Source organism: Solanum verrucosum, unplaced genomic scaffold (genome assembly GCF_900185275.1).
Source record: "Solanum verrucosum unplaced genomic scaffold, falcon-dt-bn FXZP01000120.1, whole genome shotgun sequence".
Classification (NCBI taxonomy): domain Eukaryota; kingdom Viridiplantae; phylum Streptophyta; class Magnoliopsida; order Solanales; family Solanaceae; genus Solanum; species Solanum verrucosum.
Genome location: NW_026020714.1, coordinates 588,323 through 608,449, shown reverse-complemented (window position 1 = coordinate 608,449; position 20,127 = coordinate 588,323). Strand labels below are relative to the sequence as shown.

The 20,127-nt window shown below is 33.5% G+C and overlaps 1 protein-coding gene across 1 annotated transcript; it reads left to right on the top strand.

Annotated features, from left to right (window-relative positions):
- Positions 1–6,207: 6,207 nt before the first annotated feature.
- On the top strand, positions 6,208–6,786 carry LOC125812493 (ethylene-responsive transcription factor CRF4-like). The gene has a single exon (XM_049491971.1). The coding sequence runs from the start codon at positions 6,208–6,210 to the stop codon at positions 6,784–6,786; it is 579 nt and encodes a 192-aa protein (XP_049347928.1).
- The last annotated feature ends 13,341 nt before the right edge of the window (positions 6,787–20,127 follow it).

Below are 20,127 nucleotides of genomic sequence, written 5' to 3'. Positions count from 1 at the left end.
AAGTCTTGAATCAATGTTAAAGTTATCTCCATGTGATTTATAGATCACTAATTCAAGTTGTGGAATTTGCGAATAATGATAGGTGTATTAACATAGGCAGTCTACTATACCCTCGTCTGGGGTGAGGCGTTTCTCATGAAATAGTAAGTACCCTCTACCTTCAACTCTAAGGTTGTGGACTCGAATCACCAAGTAAGTAAAAAGAGGAGCTCCTAGAAGGGGTAAACAAAAAAAATGGGGGTGTTTTACGCATCCTGAACCAGAAGCATTAACATAGAACACTTCGTGCACCAAATTGTGCTTTTTCCTCTTTCCATGAGGGAATCTGGTGTAAAACTATATGGACTGAGGTGATCGCTAGGGAGTTTATGGTAAAACACACACAAAGGCGAAATAGGAATTTTAACTTTATGGGTTATAAATTTTATAATGACAATTTCCAGGGTTAATAATTGGGTTATAAACTTAATATTTGTACTTATTTGATAAACTTCTTAAAACAAATACACTATTTAAGCAAAACTTATTAGGTTTAGCCAAACCCATACATAGACTTCTAGATCCACCCCTTAACACACCTGATGCATGTATTGCATTTTCTACCTGAACTATCATTAATTATCTACTCAAAACACACCCCGAATTTGATTAAACCAACTGCCTGAATACAATTGTCAAAAGGCTCGTGATAACTTATATTGCCCATAAAATTTTATATATCCACATGACAATTAACTCATTAATTTCGAGATATATTTTGATAAATAGTTAATGATAGTTCAGGTAAGAAACACAAACACTTAATAATTCAAATAGTAAGCTCATAAAAAATGATAATTCAAATGTGTTTTTAACGATCATTTATAAAATCATAATCATAGCTATTTCTTTTTCCCCTCATTGTTGTTGATAAGATAGAAGTAATTACTGGATGTTCCCAAATTAAGTATCAAGTTATAAGAGACGAAAGTAGTTTCCAACTCTCATTTGTTGGCTTGCCACCTGCTTTTCATGCATAATCCTATGAACACTTGTAACAAAAAACCCCTAAATATATACTCACAAACAAACTCTACAATGTTGCAACACACACACACAAAAAAAAGGAGATAGAAAATTTTCACAATTCTAGCTAGGTTAGTTTCTTGATTTTTATGTTCTAATTTCTTTGTTCTTTGTTATGTGATCTCTTTGTGATAGTGAATTTCTAGACATAAATGGTACTTATATATCTAGATTGTGCTGATTTAGGTCTAGATTTGAGGTTTTGAGCTGTTTTGAATTATTTAAAATTCTTTGATGGATTTATGACTTTTTTTTTTGTTTAGTGCCTTTTTTTTTAATTCATTTACATTTCCTTCAAGAAATTCATGAAGAGCTAGGGTATGATTACCCTGTATGCATTGATAAAATGTTCTATGAATATTTTTATATATAGAAATAAAGAAATAATTTATTTTTATCATAAATGATGTTGACACACTTATGGCGTTGTTTGTTGTTTTTTTCTTCTTGTACAGTCATGACATCCAAAAATAACTATCACGAAAAGAAGGTTATCAGAAAACCCTCAAAAAATGATACCACTAAAAAATCAACTGTTAAAATAGAAGGAAGTTCTTCTGTCCAACCCAACCCTGCAGGAGTTTACTTGTGGGGTGTCGATCTGATGAACGTGTCTAATGAGGATAATGAGAAGGTCAAGGAAGAGAAGTCAAAGGAACGTGGTAAGACACGTCAAAAGAAAATCATCACTGAGAATGAAAATGTCGAGGCGATTTCAATTGAAAATTCAAAAGAGAAACCACAAGAAAATGTGGAAAAGTATAAAGGAGTTAGGCAGAGAAAATGGGGAAAGTGGTTGCTGAGGTATATGACCCAAGAACGAAAGGCCGAGTTTGGTTAGGAACATTTAATACTGCTGAAGAAGCTGCTTTGGTTTACAATAAGGCATCTATTGCTATTTTATTGTCTCTTTTCTAAATTATGTTAATTAAATCTAGCATTAGGATGTTTTTTTCCTTCTTAAATTAATTATGTAATATGACATCTTTACTATCCTATTATAAATAAATAAATAAAGATAACTTTATATTTATCAAATTTTCTTCTTATACTTCCTTCTTCAAGTTTATGAATAGGGGTTCATTAATGCTTTTAAATAAATAAATTCATTGAGCATATATCATATGTTTGGTTGAAGCATTACTCTTTTTTTATTTAGTGTCCAATAATTACACTTTTTGATCTTATGTCTCTTTGTTAGGTGAGTTTCTAAATACAAATGTTATATGTCTAGATTATGTTGCTTTAGGTATTTGGGATTTTGAGCTTTCTTTATTTAACCTATTTTACTTTCTTTAATGGATTTATGACTTCTTTCCTCTATATATGAACATTTTCTATGTAAGAAACGTAAGAGGAGAGCTAGACAAAAGCCGTTGAATCTTTTTTATCACCTTCAAAACAAATCACAATTCCGTCTTAACATTAAATAGTGATGCCCACTTGCAGATCATAGATCTAGAATTTTAAGTTAGTTCATGTTTTGTGAAGCTTCATGTTGAATGTAACATACATATATAGTTTAGACTCGAAGGATGACCGATATATGTACGAGTAGATATGCATGTCTCGATATGTACATATATATACAATACATGATTCTTGGAATCGATCGACAATTTCATTTTTAATTATCTTTTTCTTGTCGTTTACTTTTCCCTATAGGAGTTTATGAAGAACTAGGGTACGATTTCCTTAGATAAAATTTCAATGACTATTTTTATAAAAAGAAATAATTAATAAAGAATTTTTTTTAGCATAAAATAATTAAGTTGCTATTTTATTGAACCTTCTCTAAATTATGTTTATCAAATCTAGCTAACTCCCAACTTAATTGAGATGTATTTTCTTCTTAAAGTATGTGTTATGACATCTTAATAGGCTATTATACGAAGTTATGAACAAATAAATTAAACTTTTATCTTTAGCAATATCTCTTCTTATACCACCCTTGTTGGTATTTTAAATATTCTTTACAAAATGTATAATTTAACTCAACTTTGTGTTTGTATTCCAACTACATCAATTCTAATCAAAACTAAAAAATATTTGAAATTTATTGTCAAATGCATACTTGATTTTGCGTGTATTGTGTCAAGTTGTTCGGTAAATATGTGTTTTCAAAGAAAATCTTCAATAGAGAAGAAGAAATGAAGAAAAATACTAGTTGAAAGATGATGAACAAGAGAGGGGGGGAGGGGGGGTTAAGAAGAAAACAGACGCATTCATCATATATGACGTCTTATATGATAACTTAGTATCCTATGTGACGTTCTACGTGTGTGTTATGTCACGTAGGACACAAGTGTCTATTTATTAAATTTTCTATAAGTTTAAGTGTCTACTTGTACACATTCAAAGTTGAATAACATAAATGTCAGTTGAAGCCAAATTAAATGACATATTTATGTATTATGTCTTTGGTAAACATCTAATGATAATTCAGATACACACATCTAATAATTCATTTATGACACTAACAAAAAAGTAATACTTTAAATTAGGGGTGTACATGGTCGGGTTGCGGTTCGGGTTTTTCAAATATCAAACTAAACCATTTGTGTCGGATTTTTAAATTTATAAATCAAACCAAACCAATAAAACTCGGGTTTTTCAACCTCGGGTTTTCTGAGATTTTTTCGGGTTTTTCAGGTTTTTCCTGTAAAGTATTCATACAAACATATAATTTACTTGTACTTCTAATATTTCTTTAGTCCTATCAAAATACAACTATCTAAGGTGTTTCTTAAAAAAGTAACACAATATGGTAGATTAATGACACTAAAATATCCAACAAAAATAATAATAATGAAATCGCGTAAAACAACTATTGCAAATTAACAAGTCATAATGAAAATGATCATAATTTAAAAGTACTAAATCATGCTAAAATAAGTTTAATAAGTATTAGTTACATGACTAAATATTAAAATAAATTAAAATTATATTATGTATTTTAATTGTCTAAACCAATGTAAAACTAAAGAACAAATATTCAATATTATTGTCATTCTTAGTGTTGAATTGATTTTCTTTTTGCATTAGTATTAATTTGATTTTGATTTAAGCTTTATTATAATTACCAACATATGTGGACTATAATTTTTGTTGGACCATTCATAATTCTAAGTTTCAAACTTGAAATAATATATTAAAAGATAAAAAGTATGAAAAAGTATAAGAAATATTTAAAAGTTATATTAAAGTAAATATTTTTATGTATAAAATAAAATTTTAAAATTATATGTATAATGTCGGGTTGGTTTGGTCTCGGGTTGGTTATTTTTTTAAAACCAAACCAACCCAAATATAGTCGGATTTTTTTTTTCAATACCAAACCAAGTCAAACCAAATCACTAGTCGGTTTTTTTTCGAGTTGACTCGATTTGCGGTTTGATTCGATTTTCGGTTCGATTTTGTACACTCCTACTTCAAATATATTTTTCACCATTTTCTCTTCAAATTAAATTATGTATTGACAGGGTAATTCAATGATATGTATAATTAACCTCTCAATTCAATTAAATAAATATGTTATAGAATGTTATTGCGTATTACTCTAATAATAGGGTTATGAAAAATTAGGTTAATTAAACTTAATGGCGTATTTTTTTTGGGACATATATATGTTTTTCCAATATATATAGATGTATCAACAATAATAACAACAAAAAAACCAAGTGTAATTCTACAATTATAGTTTGGAAAGTGTAAAATGTGTACAATCTTACTCTTACTTTTATGGGGAATGGAGAAGTTATTATCGATTAACACTTGATAATAATTTTCTTCTTTTGTTCAAGCTTGAGAATGAGAATGTAAACATGCTCAATGCTCACACAAAGGTAATGTATATATATATATATATATATAAATATATATATATACCCGTTTGACCTTAAAAGACATTTATTTTGTTTCTGAACTAATTTTTCACTTGATTTAGAAACCAGTGTTTGATCATTAGAATATCAAATTCAATTTTTAGTTGTATTTTAAATTAGGAAAACAAACTTATAATCTGTTTTCCGACTCACTTTTTGAAGTTATATTTAAATATGATATTCGAGCATAAATACTATTGTAAATTTACTTTACCATCTGTTTAATCTAATACAAATCTATTTTTTACAACTCCAACTCGAACTTCAATGAAAAATATTTGAAATCTATGAGCAAATACTATATATATTTTTTTCTTCGAACTAAACATAATCCTTTACTTGCTTCCTTCATTTATAATTTTTAAAAGAGGAAAAGAAAAATAAATGATCCTTTAATTTTCTTTCCCCATTTCTGAAGGAAGAAAAGAAAAATAAATGAAACTTTCCCAAAAATGAGTAACAAACAAGAGCTTACTGTTTCAACCGTTTCATTTTACATATCGTCCACCAATGCCACCTGCTTGTCATGCATATTCCACAACAACACATGTCCTTACAATTTCTCAATATAATACTCACACAAACACCGCTTCTTAGCTATCAAACAGTCAGAGAAAGAAAAAAATTGTTACAATTTTAGGTCAGTTTTTTTTTTAATTTTGTGTTCACTTCTGTTCTAATTTAATTACTTTTTTCAATTTTTTTTGGTATCCGCTTACATTTTTTATGTTATATATTTGTGACAGGTGAGTTTTTAGTCACACATGTTGTATACGTCTAGATTATGACAATTTAGGTCTAGATTTGGGGTTTTGAAATTTGAGTTGTCTTTGAACTATTTTAATTTTTTTTAATGGATTTATGATTTCTTACATGTATATATGTAATTTCTCTATAAAAAAAAAACACTAGAGGAGAGCAGGATATAAGTGGATCTAGAATTTTATGTAAGCAATTGTGCTTGTGTTTTGTGACTATTGAATATTGATGCAAAATTTAACATAAATATATGTCCTTAAAGAAATTTAATTATGCAAATAGTTTTTCACAGTTAAATGACCATAGATACGTAAAGGAGATATGTTTTGTTATACGATACATAATTCATGAAGTTGGAGTTTTTTTTTTTTTTCATTTACCATTTACATTCACTCTACAATTTTTGAAGAATTAGGGTATATCTTATCAACAATGAAGTTAACACACTTGTGACGTTTTTTATTGTTTTCTCTTTTCATAGAGCCACAACATCCATAAAATGCATCACGAAAAGGTCATTGAGAAGTCCTCAAAAAGTGATGCTATGATCAAATCAATCGATCAAGTCAGAGATAGTTCCTCTGTCTTGCCAAGTTCAATAGGAATTCGCTTGTGGGGTTGTGATCTGATGAACCCATTTAATGAGGAGAAAGGGAAGGTCAAAGAAGAGAAGTCAGAGCAACATGAAATGGCATGCGAAAAAGAAATGATCGTCAAGAATAATATTGAAAACACCGATGAAATTTCAATAGAAAATTCCAAAGGAAAACAAATTAAGTTACCACAAAAAAATGTGAAAAAGTATAAAGGGGTTAGACAGAGGAAGTGGGGTAAGTGGGTGTCCGAGGTTCGAGTTCCGAAAACGAGAAACCGAATTTGGTTAGGAACGTTTGACACGTCTGAAGAAGCTGCTTTGACTTATGACAAGGCAGTCATAGAAATGAGAGGTCCTGATGCTGTGACAAACATCCTTAAGCCACCACCAAGAGAGGTACAACCAATGGAAAACAACCTCATCAACCCACCGCCAAATTTTATGAATCTTTCATCTTCATCCTCAAATGATGCTAGGGTTTGAGAAATGATTTGTTCTATTTTGTTGTACTTTCTTTAAATACTATTAATCAAATTTAACAAACTCCCTACTTATTGGGATGCCCCCCCTCCCCCCCCCCCCCCCCCCCCACTAAATTTAGTAAGCAATATGACATCTTTACTAGATTCTGACTAAATATATTCTTGTGAAGGTTCATGTTAATTAAATGTTATTATTGAGGTTTCATTAGACAACAAGTTCTCAGAACCACAAACAAGAATTTCCATCACATATACTGGTAAGAGAAATATGATGCAATTATTTTTTGGTAATACAAATGATTCTACCCTAGAGACAATTACCTAACTAACAAAAAAAATTAATCTTTCATTTGATGCAATTTACATAGGGTTACCTTTAAATGGCAACTTTCCTTTAAAAGCATTGTTCATGCTACACTATGTATTTTCCTTCTTCCTTATTCATGTGAATGGAGTATTCGAGCAATGTTAAAGTTATATCCATGTGATCTATAAATCATCGATTCAAGTTTGTAAAATATAATTAGTGAATACTCATGATACTTTCATTAAGGTAGGCAGCCTACTTGACAAGAGTTTTAGGTGGGGTCTTCACAAGGGAGTTGCTCAAGTTGTAAATACTCTTCACCTCTAATTTTTGTAGTTCGCTTTAAGACCCCGAACAAATACAAGATGCTTTGTGCACTATATTATGCCTCTTTCTCGTCATGTGAGAATCATGTGTAAGACTATATGGAATGATGTGATAGGTAGGGAGTTTATGGTAAAAAATACACATCTGATATATCATTTTTTTTTACTAGTTTCATAACTGAATTATCATATGTTTGTGTTTTCTTTATGAACTATCACAAAATATTTATCAAACACACGTTGAAGCTGACTAAATTAAGTGTTTGAATACAATTCCCAAAAAACAATGTATGACAACTTAATTTGCTTATAAAATTTCATCTACATGGCAGCTAACTCATTAATTTTGAGGTATATTTTTATAAATAATTGGTCATAGTTTAAATAGGAAAGGGATAATGCATAAGTATCCCTCCTTAACTAGGATCTTATTCCCCCGTTAAATTATTTTAAAATATAATAAATACACTTTAAAAGCTGATGAGACATAGAGAGTGTACACACTCTCTTGAAGGCAAGTGATGAGTGAATATATTTGTAACATCTCGCTAATTGAAAGAACTAGAAAGAGCTAGAATTAGAAAGAGTGATTTTTGGAAATAATAAAAATCTGGAAAATTGGTTAAGTTAAGTTAAGTTTGAGATTTAGGTCAACTTCAAATGACCATAACTCCTAGCTTAGGATGAGTTAGGTGTGTTTCTAGATACCGTAGGAAAGATCCTGGAATAATCTTTCCAACGCCGTCGAGTTTGCACGATTTTGAGTTTTTATGAGTGAGTTATGCCTATTGAAAGTTGGGTTGTTCAAATAAGAAAAGTCCAATCCGGATTTTAGAAGGGCATTATGGTCTTTTCACCACCCACTTAAGTTAATTCGTTTTTCACAATTAAATTGGGGTCTAAACTAAATTGGTTCAGTTTAGACAATTGGAAATTTACGCTAGGGTTTTGGAGAAAGAACGCAAGAGGAGAAAAGAGTAGAAAGAGCAAAGTTCGTCGTTCTTGAAGGTTTAGCTTGTGGATTTTGACAAGGGTTGATCCCTAAAGAGGTATGTGAGTCTTTCATAGAGTTGGGTTCGTTCACCCATGCGCCAATCATGTTATTTCAGCGAAGTTTGTTCTAGAAAGTTGAAAGTTGATGAATCTTGAACGGTGTTCTTGAAATTGGCCTTCGTTCTTGAGTTAGGTTGAGATTGAGGAGTTCCTTGAGGTTAAAATATTGTTTCCTTGAGTTGTTTGAGTTAGATTCTTGTGTATACATACTAGGTATCTGAATCTGAAGGGAATTTGAGAAAAAGAACTGAGTTTAGGCGAATTGGGGTTTGAAAACGAAGAAGGAACAAGTCGGGAAGAAACTGGGTACCAGGTCCGCAGAAGTGTAATTTTCCCTTCGCATCGCGGCGAGGTCACAGACCTCTCTGCCTCAAAAGTTATTTCGCGACCAAATATTTAAATGCGTCTCTGCGTCGCAGACCTACCCTCAGAGAGTGATTTTTTTTATCTTTTCTCATGTTTAGCTATGTAAAATCATTCCTAAACATCATGAGATCTTTCCTATAACAAATCACAATCCTTGAATCCATAATTCAATTCAAGGAAAGTTAAGAGTCAAGTCAAGAGAAGTCAAGAGTCAAGTCAAGAGAAGTTAAGAGTCAAGTCAAGAGAAGTCAAGAGTCAAGTTAAGAGAACTTCATAAAGTTTTTCAAAATTCTTTTACAAATGTTTTAACTTTGTTTTAAGACTTGAGTTTTGAGTTGAGTAAAGAGTAAAGTTTGGAGTGCATTTCTTCAAAAGAGTATATCGGGACTATGTATTCCCAAAAAGTAAATGTTTTCACATTTAAACAAGAAAGGAAATTGAGATTTCCAAAAGAGTCTTTGATCTAGTTTTCAGTAAAGAGTAAGAGTAAAGTTCATTCTTCAAAGATTATTCGGGAACTAAGTATTCCCAAGAGTTAAAATGTTTCCACATTTGACCAAGAAAGGAAACTGAGATTTCCAAGAGAGCTTTTAAGTTAAGTTTTTGAGTAATTATCTCAAACCAAAGAAAGAGTTTTGTTTTTACAAACATATGAGTTAAAGTATATTTTGGGAGTAGTATTGAGCACCGATATGGGGACGAGCTTGAATTCAGATAACTCACGTCTCCATAAACCATGTAGCCATCATGGGTAGTAAAGAATCATACTTTTAAGATGACTCATTAAGATGCTTTTAGCATAGACTAGTGGATCCACTTATTTAAGCATTCTATATGACGGCAAAGTATAAGACATTTCTGATAGCGTGGGAAAGACGTATCACCACTTAGGCTCATAGTGGTGGTTGTCGGTTAGAGAAATTCCCACAGAAACTATATTACTTTATTATATGAGTAAAGTTGATTTTGTTATTGCATTTTCTTTAACAAACTAAGTTGTTTTCTACTATTTTAAAAGCTTTCTATCTATTGCATGTGTTTTATTGCTTTATATTGAGTTAAGTTATTCAGGAGTTGAGTAAAGCCAAGGTAAGTGTTTCTTTCAAATTCTTTCAAGCTTAAGTTATATTTAGCATTCCAACTCGCATACTCGTACATTCAATGTACTAATGCCAGTTGGCCTGCATCTTATTATGATGCAGACACAGGTAATCAGGATCAACATCCAGCGCTTCGTTGATCTAGTTGAGCACTCAGAGTCAGTTGGTGAGCCTCCTAGATTTTCGGGGGATCCTTTTTATTGCTTTCAGTATTTTGTTCATTAGATGTCGTGGGTCTTGACCCGACGTCCATCTGAGTTGTTTAGAGGCTTCATAGACAGTGTTAATGATGTTAGTTCATGAGTTTTTATTTTCCCTTTTCAATTAAGTTGAGACTTGAGTTGCCACTTTGGCAGGGAATGTTATTTATTACATTCTAAGTTAGGTTTTTTGAGCAGTTCAGTTTACTTGTTTTAAAAGTATTTATCTTGAGTAAAGTCTTCCGCTGAGTAAGTAAACCAGGCCAAGGGTTTGCTTGAGGCCAGCAATGGTTCTCGAGTGTCGGCCACGTCCAAGGTGTAGGCTCGGGGCATGACAAACTTGGTATTAGAGCATAGAGTTCAAGAGTCCTAAGGAGTCTATGAAGCTGTGTCTATAGAGTCTTAGTTATCGGTGTGAATTGCGCTACATCTATAATTAGGAGGCTGCAACATTTAGGAAATTCCTTCACTTCTTTCATACTCATTTCGTGCGTTGGAGTTTTATCTCTAAAAAGTTTCTTTCTAACTCGTGCTTACGCATAATCGATTTTGAGATGGTCTATGGTCGAGAGTGCCTTCATGAGTCGTTTCTTTCCTCGTGAGCTAAGAGAAGCAAAGATATGGTTACTGACATAAGGAGCAGGATGAGTTTATTCCTAGTTGGGTTGACTCGTCTGTCAAGTATAGAAACTAAGGCAGCCATGCTAATAGGTTACATGGGCATAACAAGGCTAATGATCCATGTGCAACAAGTTGAGGAGGACAAGCTGAAGGATAGAGAAGAGTTTAAGAACAAGAGAGCTAAGATATCAGGGAATGAATCCGAGTAGCAAAAGAGTAATGCGAACCGGTCTTCTTTCTAGCATAAGCAGAAAGGACCTGCTTTATCATCTGCTAGTGCACCTGCACCAAGGAACAAATATGAGTACAATAGTCAGAATTCTCAGAACTTCAGAGCTAGACCTGCGCATTCGCAAGGTAGTAAGGCACAAAGGGGTACTAAGACTCATGCATGTGCTAAGTATGGTAGGAGCCACTCAGGGGTGTGTCGTGATGGCTCCACTAGTTGCTTTAAGTATGGCCAGAACGGTCATTTTTTGAGAGACTGTCCTAAGAGCAGACAGAGTAATGATAATAGGGGCAATAGAGCCCAGTCTTCTTCAGTTGCTCCACCAGATAGAGCTGCATCTATGTAACGACCCTAAAAATGAAATAGGAAGAACTAGAGACTCACATGTATATTGAAGTTGGTAACTTGGTTAATTAATGTAAATCAGCTTTTTGAGTTTAGTTCAAAGAGATTTGGGGTCCGTAGATGCTGCCAGTTTTTGACATTTTAATTTTTAGTTGGGGCTTTGGGAATTAATTAGTTATTAGATTAAGGTTAGGGGGTCGGTTAGGAGTTAATTAAATGACTTATATAAGGTTTTAAGTCTTTTAACAAGTCATTTACTCTCTTTTCCCTAAATCAAAATCCCAAAGTGTTCCCTGTCTCTATAGTTCTCTCTAACTCAAAGAAGAAGATGAAGTGGGAGCTAGGGTTGAGGATTTCATGGTGTTTCTTCTTCAATTTTCGTGGGATTCATAAAGGCTAAGGTATGGGGATCTTTTATCCTTGATTCCTTTTCCATTCAAGCAGCCAAATCAAAGTGTTTTGAAAGTTATTCAAAAACTCAATAAAGTCCTAATTCCGATTCTACCATGGGTTTTTGCATTAAATGATTTTTAATGATGATTTATGTTATTATTGATGTTTATTGATGGTTGTAAGAAAGAAAAGTCCATGAACCCATGTCTTTCCAAGTTTCCTAAATTTGGCTTATGAAGTGGGTTGAATGTTTATGATTGAATGATGATGGAAAAATGCTTAGGTTGAGTTGAGTAGTTGATTTCTATTATTATCTATGTTTATCTATTGAGAATTGTTGAAGAATTGAGGAGTGGTGATTGTGGCTTTGGAAAAGGGTAAGTTGACCTAACTTCATTGTTAATGTAGAATTGATATAAAATTGTGATAGATTGATGTGTGATCCACTTATGGTGGAGGTGTTTACTTATTGAATGTATTATGATTATGGCCTTGAAGGCATTATATGAGGAATTGAAGTGTTGACATGATATTATATATGTGAATGTGATGTAAAGGATTTGAATGAGAATCTAATGAAGTAAAGGTAATCATGTTGTGAATATAAATGTGTTCATGGGATCCCAAGGTGAGCTTGAATAAAGTATTATTGTATTGTGATTAAAAGTATGTTCTCTCTTAACACTTATGAATGAAGATGATGAAATGTGAAGTGCCTTATATTGTTGAATGTCATCTCTTGACTTGCTAGACTTAGGTTCTCTTCTTGATAAATGAAAAGCTATGTTGAATATAAATCGATAGGCTATGGTATTCCTTTCATATGTTAGTGATGAACTCTGTTTCTGAGCTGGGTAGTGTTTGGTAAGTTATGCATATCTTGTTCTCTAGAACTTCGTTTACAATGAATAAATATGATTTGGAAAGCTAACTCGTGTACCTACAACTCTTATGTTTATGTAAAACTCTAATTTAACTGTTATGGACACGAAATATGGGACGCAACATAGGGCAAGTTCTGCCCAGATTTCGGAAATTGAAATCCTGTATGATCATCTGTAGTGTTTTGATTATATCTTTTTGTACAACATATATTTTGTGGTGATTCTTGTTTAGTTGCAACCTTTAGAGATGTACCTACATCTTTCATGAAGGTTATAAAGTTTAGTTTTGCCGTTTTCCTTTTCAAATCTAACTTGCGACTTGAGGTACCAGGCTGGACAGATTCACTATTTTGGGAGTATAGTTGTATTTGTACATGCTAGGCTTACTTGTGATGATGATTCTATTTTACGTCAACATTACTGAGCTAATAGAAGTTAAAGAAGTTATTTAATTGTATTTTTAAGGTTGTATATACTCGTGAACAAGTTGAGGACCTTGAAACGTTGGTTGATCTACGGTCTGAACTCGCAAAGTTGTGTTGGACTGGTTCTTTGCTAAAGCACTGAGTTTGTGTATAACCTTGTACTTGCACTCTTTTAACTGCGGAAATATTTGAAAGTTGATATGGTACCTTGGCTACCTCTTGTCACTTTGCATTGTCATGTTGGTATCCTTTAAGACGTTAAAAACGCTCATGTAACTCACCCACTTGTACGGACTGTTTGATCACCTGGCACTCTTGTTGGGACCTTGTCTTTCTTGTGGCTGTGACTTTGTCACTCTTGGCATGCCTCTTGATTTAGATCACTTGCCATCTTGACTCTGATTTTCAGTCCGTCTTATGAAAGTTGTCCATTTTAGTTCTTGGTTCTCTTGATTATTGGGCTTTGACCCTTCTTGATACCGGGCGTCGGGCCTTCTTGATACTTGCTTGTGCTTGGTGTGACGACATGATGTATATATTGGGCGAGCTTTGTTATTGAATCTCTTGGAAATTTGTGCTATGAGCATTCTTGACACTTGGATCTTTAAATGTAGAACTTGATATCCTTAGTGTGAACTCTAGTTACTTGATAGGTTCTACAACGTGTAGATAGTAGTATGGGATGCTATCTACACATGGCACGAGTAGGCTTTGAAGGTGCCAAAATGAGTTCCCTAAGTCTATATGACTATGGTGTGAAGTCCCCTAAATGCATGAATGTGTCCTAAATTACTTTAAAGAAGAATGTTGGCTTATTGTTTAAATGATTTGTTGAATGAATAATTTATGTTAATGAAGTGAGTTACTTAGTATGCTACCTTGAAGCATGATGGTTCTTGTCTATAGTAGCCTTGAGGAACACTTAGGTGTGTATGAAGAGGTTGTATGGGCGGCCATTTCATGTCTCACTCAAGTGTGTCTTAGGGTAACTTTAGATAAGGGTTCTTGGATGATAAAATGAGTTACGTGGTGAAGATGTTGAGTATGTCCATAATGTGGTTAATGTCTTATATATTGGTTATGTTCTATAATATGTCTAATGTCAATATTCATGAAGTTTTACTAAAATGGCATAGGGCATGACTTTCAACCAAATGTCCTTTTTAGCATGTTTTTGCATGGTTTACATACTTAGTACTTAATTGTACTAACCCCTTTCTTTCCCTTTTGACTAAAGTGTAGGGATTTGGAGATATTGATATTCCATAATTGATGGATAGGTTTCTAAGATGTTTGAAGATGAAGACTTGGTGAGTCCTCATATATTCGAGGACAATAATCAACATGTTCCTTTATGTCTTGTAGTTTTGTTATAGTTTTGAGTGGGCTTAGTCCCATTGTTGTATTCAAGTATTAGATGGTTTTGAGACATCTTGGATAAAGTCTAGAAAGTTTTCCGCTTGCTTTTTATTTAAAAGGTGTTCTTTCGATTGTAAAGGAAGCTTTAAATTTCTCCTCTATATTTTTTTTGTATCGTATTTTAATGAATGATCCATAAGGCTCTTATTTGACCTCTTTGAGGTCGAATACGCCGGTTACGATTAGAGGGTGCTCTCGGGTCGTGACAATCTAGATGAGCTACTTCAAGGGCAGGCGGAGAAGGAAACCATCTTTATGCTATCGCTACTCACCGAGAGCAAGAGGATTCACCAGATGTTGTCACTGGTATGATCCAAGTCTTCAATTTTGATGTTCTTCCTGAGCAACTTCTTAAGCCCTTCAGTGTTTCTACACCTGATGGTGAGTCCATTCTAGCAAAAAACCTCTATCGTGATTGTTCCGTTTCCGTCAATCACAAGAGTACCATGGCTGATTTAGTTGAGTTAGACATGGTAGATTTTGATGTCATTCTAGGTATGGACTGGCTTCATGCCTGTTATGCATCAATAGATTGTAGAACTCGAGTAGTCAAGTTCCAGTTTCCAGTGAACTAGTTATAAAGTTGAAGAGCAGTTCAACAGTGCTTAAGTGTCATTTTATTTCGTACCTTAAAGCGAGAAATTTAGTTTCCAAGGGGTGTGTCTATCACTTAGTCCGAGTTAATGACTCTAGTGTTGAGATACCTTTTATTCAGTCAGTTTCAGTAGTAAAAAAGTTTCCAGAAGTCTTTCTAGATGATTTACCCGGAGTCCCTCATGAGAGAGAAATAGACTTCGGCGTAGACATTCTTCTAGATACTCGTCCTATCTCTTTTCCGCCATATAGAATGGCACCAGCAGAGTTGAAAGAGCAGTTGAAAGATCTTTTAGAGAAAGGTTTCATTCGACCAAGTATCTCACCTTGGGGAGCTCCGGTCCCATTTGTGAGAAAAAAATATGGTTCCCTTAGGATGTGTATAGATTACCGTCAGTTAAACAAGGTTACCATCAAGAATAATATCCTCTCCTAAGGATTGATGATCTTTTCGATCAGCTTCAGGGTGCTACTAGTTTCAGTAAGATAGACCTCAGATCAGGCTACCATTAGTTGAAAGTAAGGGAATGTGATATTCCAAAGACAACATTCAGGACCCGTTATGGTCATTATGAGTTTTTGGTCATGTCCTTTGAATTGACCAATGTGCCTGCAACATTCATGGACCTTATGAATAGAGTTTTCAAACCTTATTTAGATATGTTTGTTATCGTCTTCATTGATGACATACTAATCTATTCAAGGAATGAAGAAGATCATGCTAGTAATATCAGAACAGTTCTTCAGACTTTGAAAGATAAGGAGTTATATGCTAAGTTCTCTAAATGTGAGTTTTGGGTTGAGTCTGTGGCATTCTTGGGCCACATAGTTTCCGGTTATGGAATTAGAGTTGATACTCAGAAGATAGAGGCAGTGTAGAATTTGCCTAGACCCACATCTCCAATTGATATTAAGAGTTTCTTGGGGTTGGACAGATATTATAGAAGGTTTGTCGAGGGATTTTCATCTATTTCATCTCATTTGACCAAGTTGACTCAGAAAACAGTGAAGTTTCAATGGTCTGAAGCTTATGATAAAAACTTTCAGGAACTGAAGAAGATGTTGACTACTGCCCTAGTGTTGACCTTACCAGAAGGTTTGCAAGGCTTTGTTGTATATTGTGATGCGTCTAGAGTTGGTTTGGATTGTGTGTTAATGCAGAATGACAAAGTTATAGCTTATGCCTCCAAACAGTTGAAAGTTTATGAGAAGAATTACCCAACCCATGATCTGGAGTTGGCTGTCGTAGTATTTTCTTTGAAAATATGGCGTCATTATTTTTATGGTGTTCATGTGGATATGTTCACCGATCACAATAGTCTTTCAGTATGTGTTTAGTGAGAAAGAGCTTAATCTCTGACAAAGAAGGTGGTTAGAGTTACTCAAAGATTATGACATGAGTATTCTTTATCACCCAGGTGAGGCTAATGTTGTTGTTGAGGCCTTGAGTAGATTATCTATGGGTAGTACCACCCATTTTGAGGAAGGTAAGAAAGAGTTATTAAAAGAGGTGCATAAAGAGTTATCAAAAAAAAGGTGCATAAACTTGCACGGCTAGGAGTTCGACTAATGGATTCCACAGAAGGAGGAGTAGTGGTGATGAATGGGGTTGAATCATCATTAGTGTTAGAAGTAAAAGATAAGCAAGATCAAGATCCTTTATTGCTTGAATTAAAGGCAAGTGTTCATAAACAAAAAGTGATGGCTTTTGAACAAGAGGGAGATAGTGTTTTGAGGTATCAAGGTGGATTGTGTGATTGATTTTAAGGGTAAGTGGGATGATCACCCACCTCTCATTGTGTTGCTTACAACAATAGTTACCATTCTAGCATCCAAATGGCTCCTTGCAAGAGTTTTAGGTGGGGTTTTCACAAGGGGGTTGCTCAAGTTGTAAATACTCTCCACTTCTAATTTCTTTAGTTCGCTTTGAGACCCCGCACAAATACAAGATGCTTTGTGCACTATATTATGCCTCTTTCTCGTCATGTGAGAATCAGGTGTAAGACAATATGGAACGATGCGATAGGTAGGGAGTTTATGGTAAAAAATACACAAATGATATATCATTTTTTTACTAGTTTCATATCTGAATTATCATATGTTTGTATTTTCTTTATGAAATATCACAAAATACATATCAAACACACGTTGAAGCTGACTAAATTAAGTGTTTGAATACAATTCCCCAAAAAAATGTATGACAACTTAATTTGCTTATAAAATTTCATCTACATGGCACTTGACTCATTAATTTTGAGGTATATTTTTGTAAATAATTGGTCATAATTTAAATAGGAAAGGGATAATTCATAAGAACCCCTCCTTAACTAGGATCTTATTGCCCTTTAAATTATTTTTAAAATAATAAATACACTCTAAAAGTTGATGTGACATAGAGAGGGTACACACTCTCTTGAAGGCAAGTGATGAGTGAATATATTAGACACATCCACTTTTTAATTTCATTAGTACACATATTTATTGATATTAAAACTTATATATATTTAATTATTTTCATTTCTTTCTTTGTAAAATATTTATTTTAATTTCTTTCTCTCTTTAAACTTTTAATTTTTTTTCATCAATTTCTTATCTTTTCATTTTTAATTATTCTAAAAAAAATATGTGTATTTTTTGAAAGATAATTAAGTAGTGTCCTTTAATTTTAACGTTTGAATTTTTTAATGTTTTATTTGATTTTCTTCACTTATATTGATATTCGTTTGAAATTAACTTATTTTAAATACACGACGCTTGGAATTAAAGTATATGAAAGCAGAAATAATAGCTAAACTGAAGTTCCCAGAAACTTCAACAAAAGATCTAACAACTAACAATGCGGAAGAAATAACCTAGAACCTGAAAGTCAATGTACTAAAACATCTAACAATGAACCAAGTCTAAACAAGAAGGGATACAACCCCATACTAATGAACTAACTAAAACAAATGTCTAAGTCCAAAAATGGTGGACATAGACGAAAGAGAATCCCATGGCAGCTCGAAAGAATTGGCTCACCCTTGAATTCGAACGATCACTGATCTTCTAAACGAGGTCTGTCAGTAGCCGCTTGAAGATGCCCTATACTCAACAAAAATTAGAGCAAGTGCAGTATTAGTACACAACAACAGTGTACTGATAGGGTTACACGACTATCCCACTAATGCAACATAAACAAGTCAAGACAACATTATAATGCATATATATCAACATATACAATATCATCAACATTTACGAACAACGAACAACTTCACATTTTATATCAAATCATTGGTCCTCTCATGGAACCCAAACCCAAACAGTTAGCATACCGAAACGTGGTATCCGATCCCATAATTATACCGGAAAGTGGAAATCGATCCCATAGTTATGCCGGAACGTGGCAACCGATCCCATAGTTTTGCCGGAACGTGGCAACCGATCCAAGTTAGTTATGCCGGAACGTGGCAACCGATCCATTCAACACACCACAATCACAATCACAAGTATATCATCAAGATCATACATTTAAGTCATGATTTCATGGCAATCATCATTCATCTATCTCATTTACAACAAGTGTGATCATCATTGCAACATTCATACATATACAAGTATCATAATGAAGCAAGAACAAGCATACATCACACAATCATAGAATCACAACCATCACCTACCTCGAAACAAGCTTGAAACCCTAAGAAACTTGATCCTTCCCTTTTCGGATTCGTTCCGCTTGTTCTTGGTCTACAAACAATCAATATAATACAGGAATCAATAAACAATCACTAATTACCCAAATTACTAACAATTCTATGAACCCTAGATCAAACCCATGATCCCAATTATCCAAATTAGGGTTGTTTCCACCATAGAATCTATAACAAAACCTCCCCGCATCAATATTCACGCATTCTATTACGTTCTACGGATCGAAAAATGGCTTCGGGGAGTGAAAAGCTTACCTTTAAACTCAAGAATGGTGAAAAACGAGTAGGAGTCACCTGAGGTTCGTTCCTTAGCTCTAAATGTCGAAAAGTGCATAATGAGGTCGTTTAGGGGTTTATTAACGAATTTAATTTGCGTCGAGCCCGCCACAACGGCCGTCACCGCACTTTAGCGGCCCCGCTAGAGCGGCAAAACCCAGTGCCAAAGCGGGTTACACGAGACAGAGAGTTATTTCAAGAATTCCAAAATTCTCATTTCACAACACGCCTCTAACCAACGACGCTCAGAAAATACCCTTTACTCCAAGATTGATTCCGGGAGTTCTACTCACCCGAATTCAATTCCGTAAAGTCGTACGGATTCCTTAACGAGTTATCTAACTACTCATGTAATCAAAATCATAAATGATTCACCCGATTGTTACCAGATTTTCCTATACCTCGATGACTCCGATTTCGTCCAGATCTGGACAAGTTTGGGAAAAATCCAAATACTATGAAAAAGTTTTGGGAGCCCCAAATTTTCCCCCATTGGCTTTTCTATAACGACGGGAACAGGTCGTTACAACTTATACATTATACCAATAGCAAACATAAACACCGTATAACTCAGATATATTTGACATATTGTTTACCATAATTTATAAAATCATAATTATACATGAGCCAGTCACATATGTGTCACAAATTTATTTTTTTTCCGCAATGCACATAATCCCTTTCTTTCTCCCTTCATTGTTGTTGAAAACATAGAAGTAAATTAATTTCCCAAATTTAATATAAAGTAAGAGACTAAATTAGTGGCAATTATTTCATTTGTTGGCTTGCCACCTTTTTCCCATGCAAATGCCTAAGAAACACTTGTAACAAAATCCCCATAATATATACTCTCACACAAACTCTACAATGCTGCAACACATTAGAAATATGAATTATCTTCATGTGTTTGCTAATTTCGATAAATTGAAGATTATATAGTATCTTAAGTAGCTTTACATATTTTTCGTTTAATAGTAAATACAACATCCCGCTTTTATGAATTTTATTCATGAATTAAATTAATATCGTTAATCTCAGCACTACCTATTCTATAACTCAATTTTAAAAATATATAGAAATTTTATAATAATGATAAAGGACAAACGTGCAACACA

Coding starts and splice junctions, on each gene's coding strand:
- LOC125812493 (XM_049491971.1), top strand. CDS start 6,208: ATGCATCACGAAAAGGTCATTGAGAAGTCCTCAAAAAGTGATGCTATG.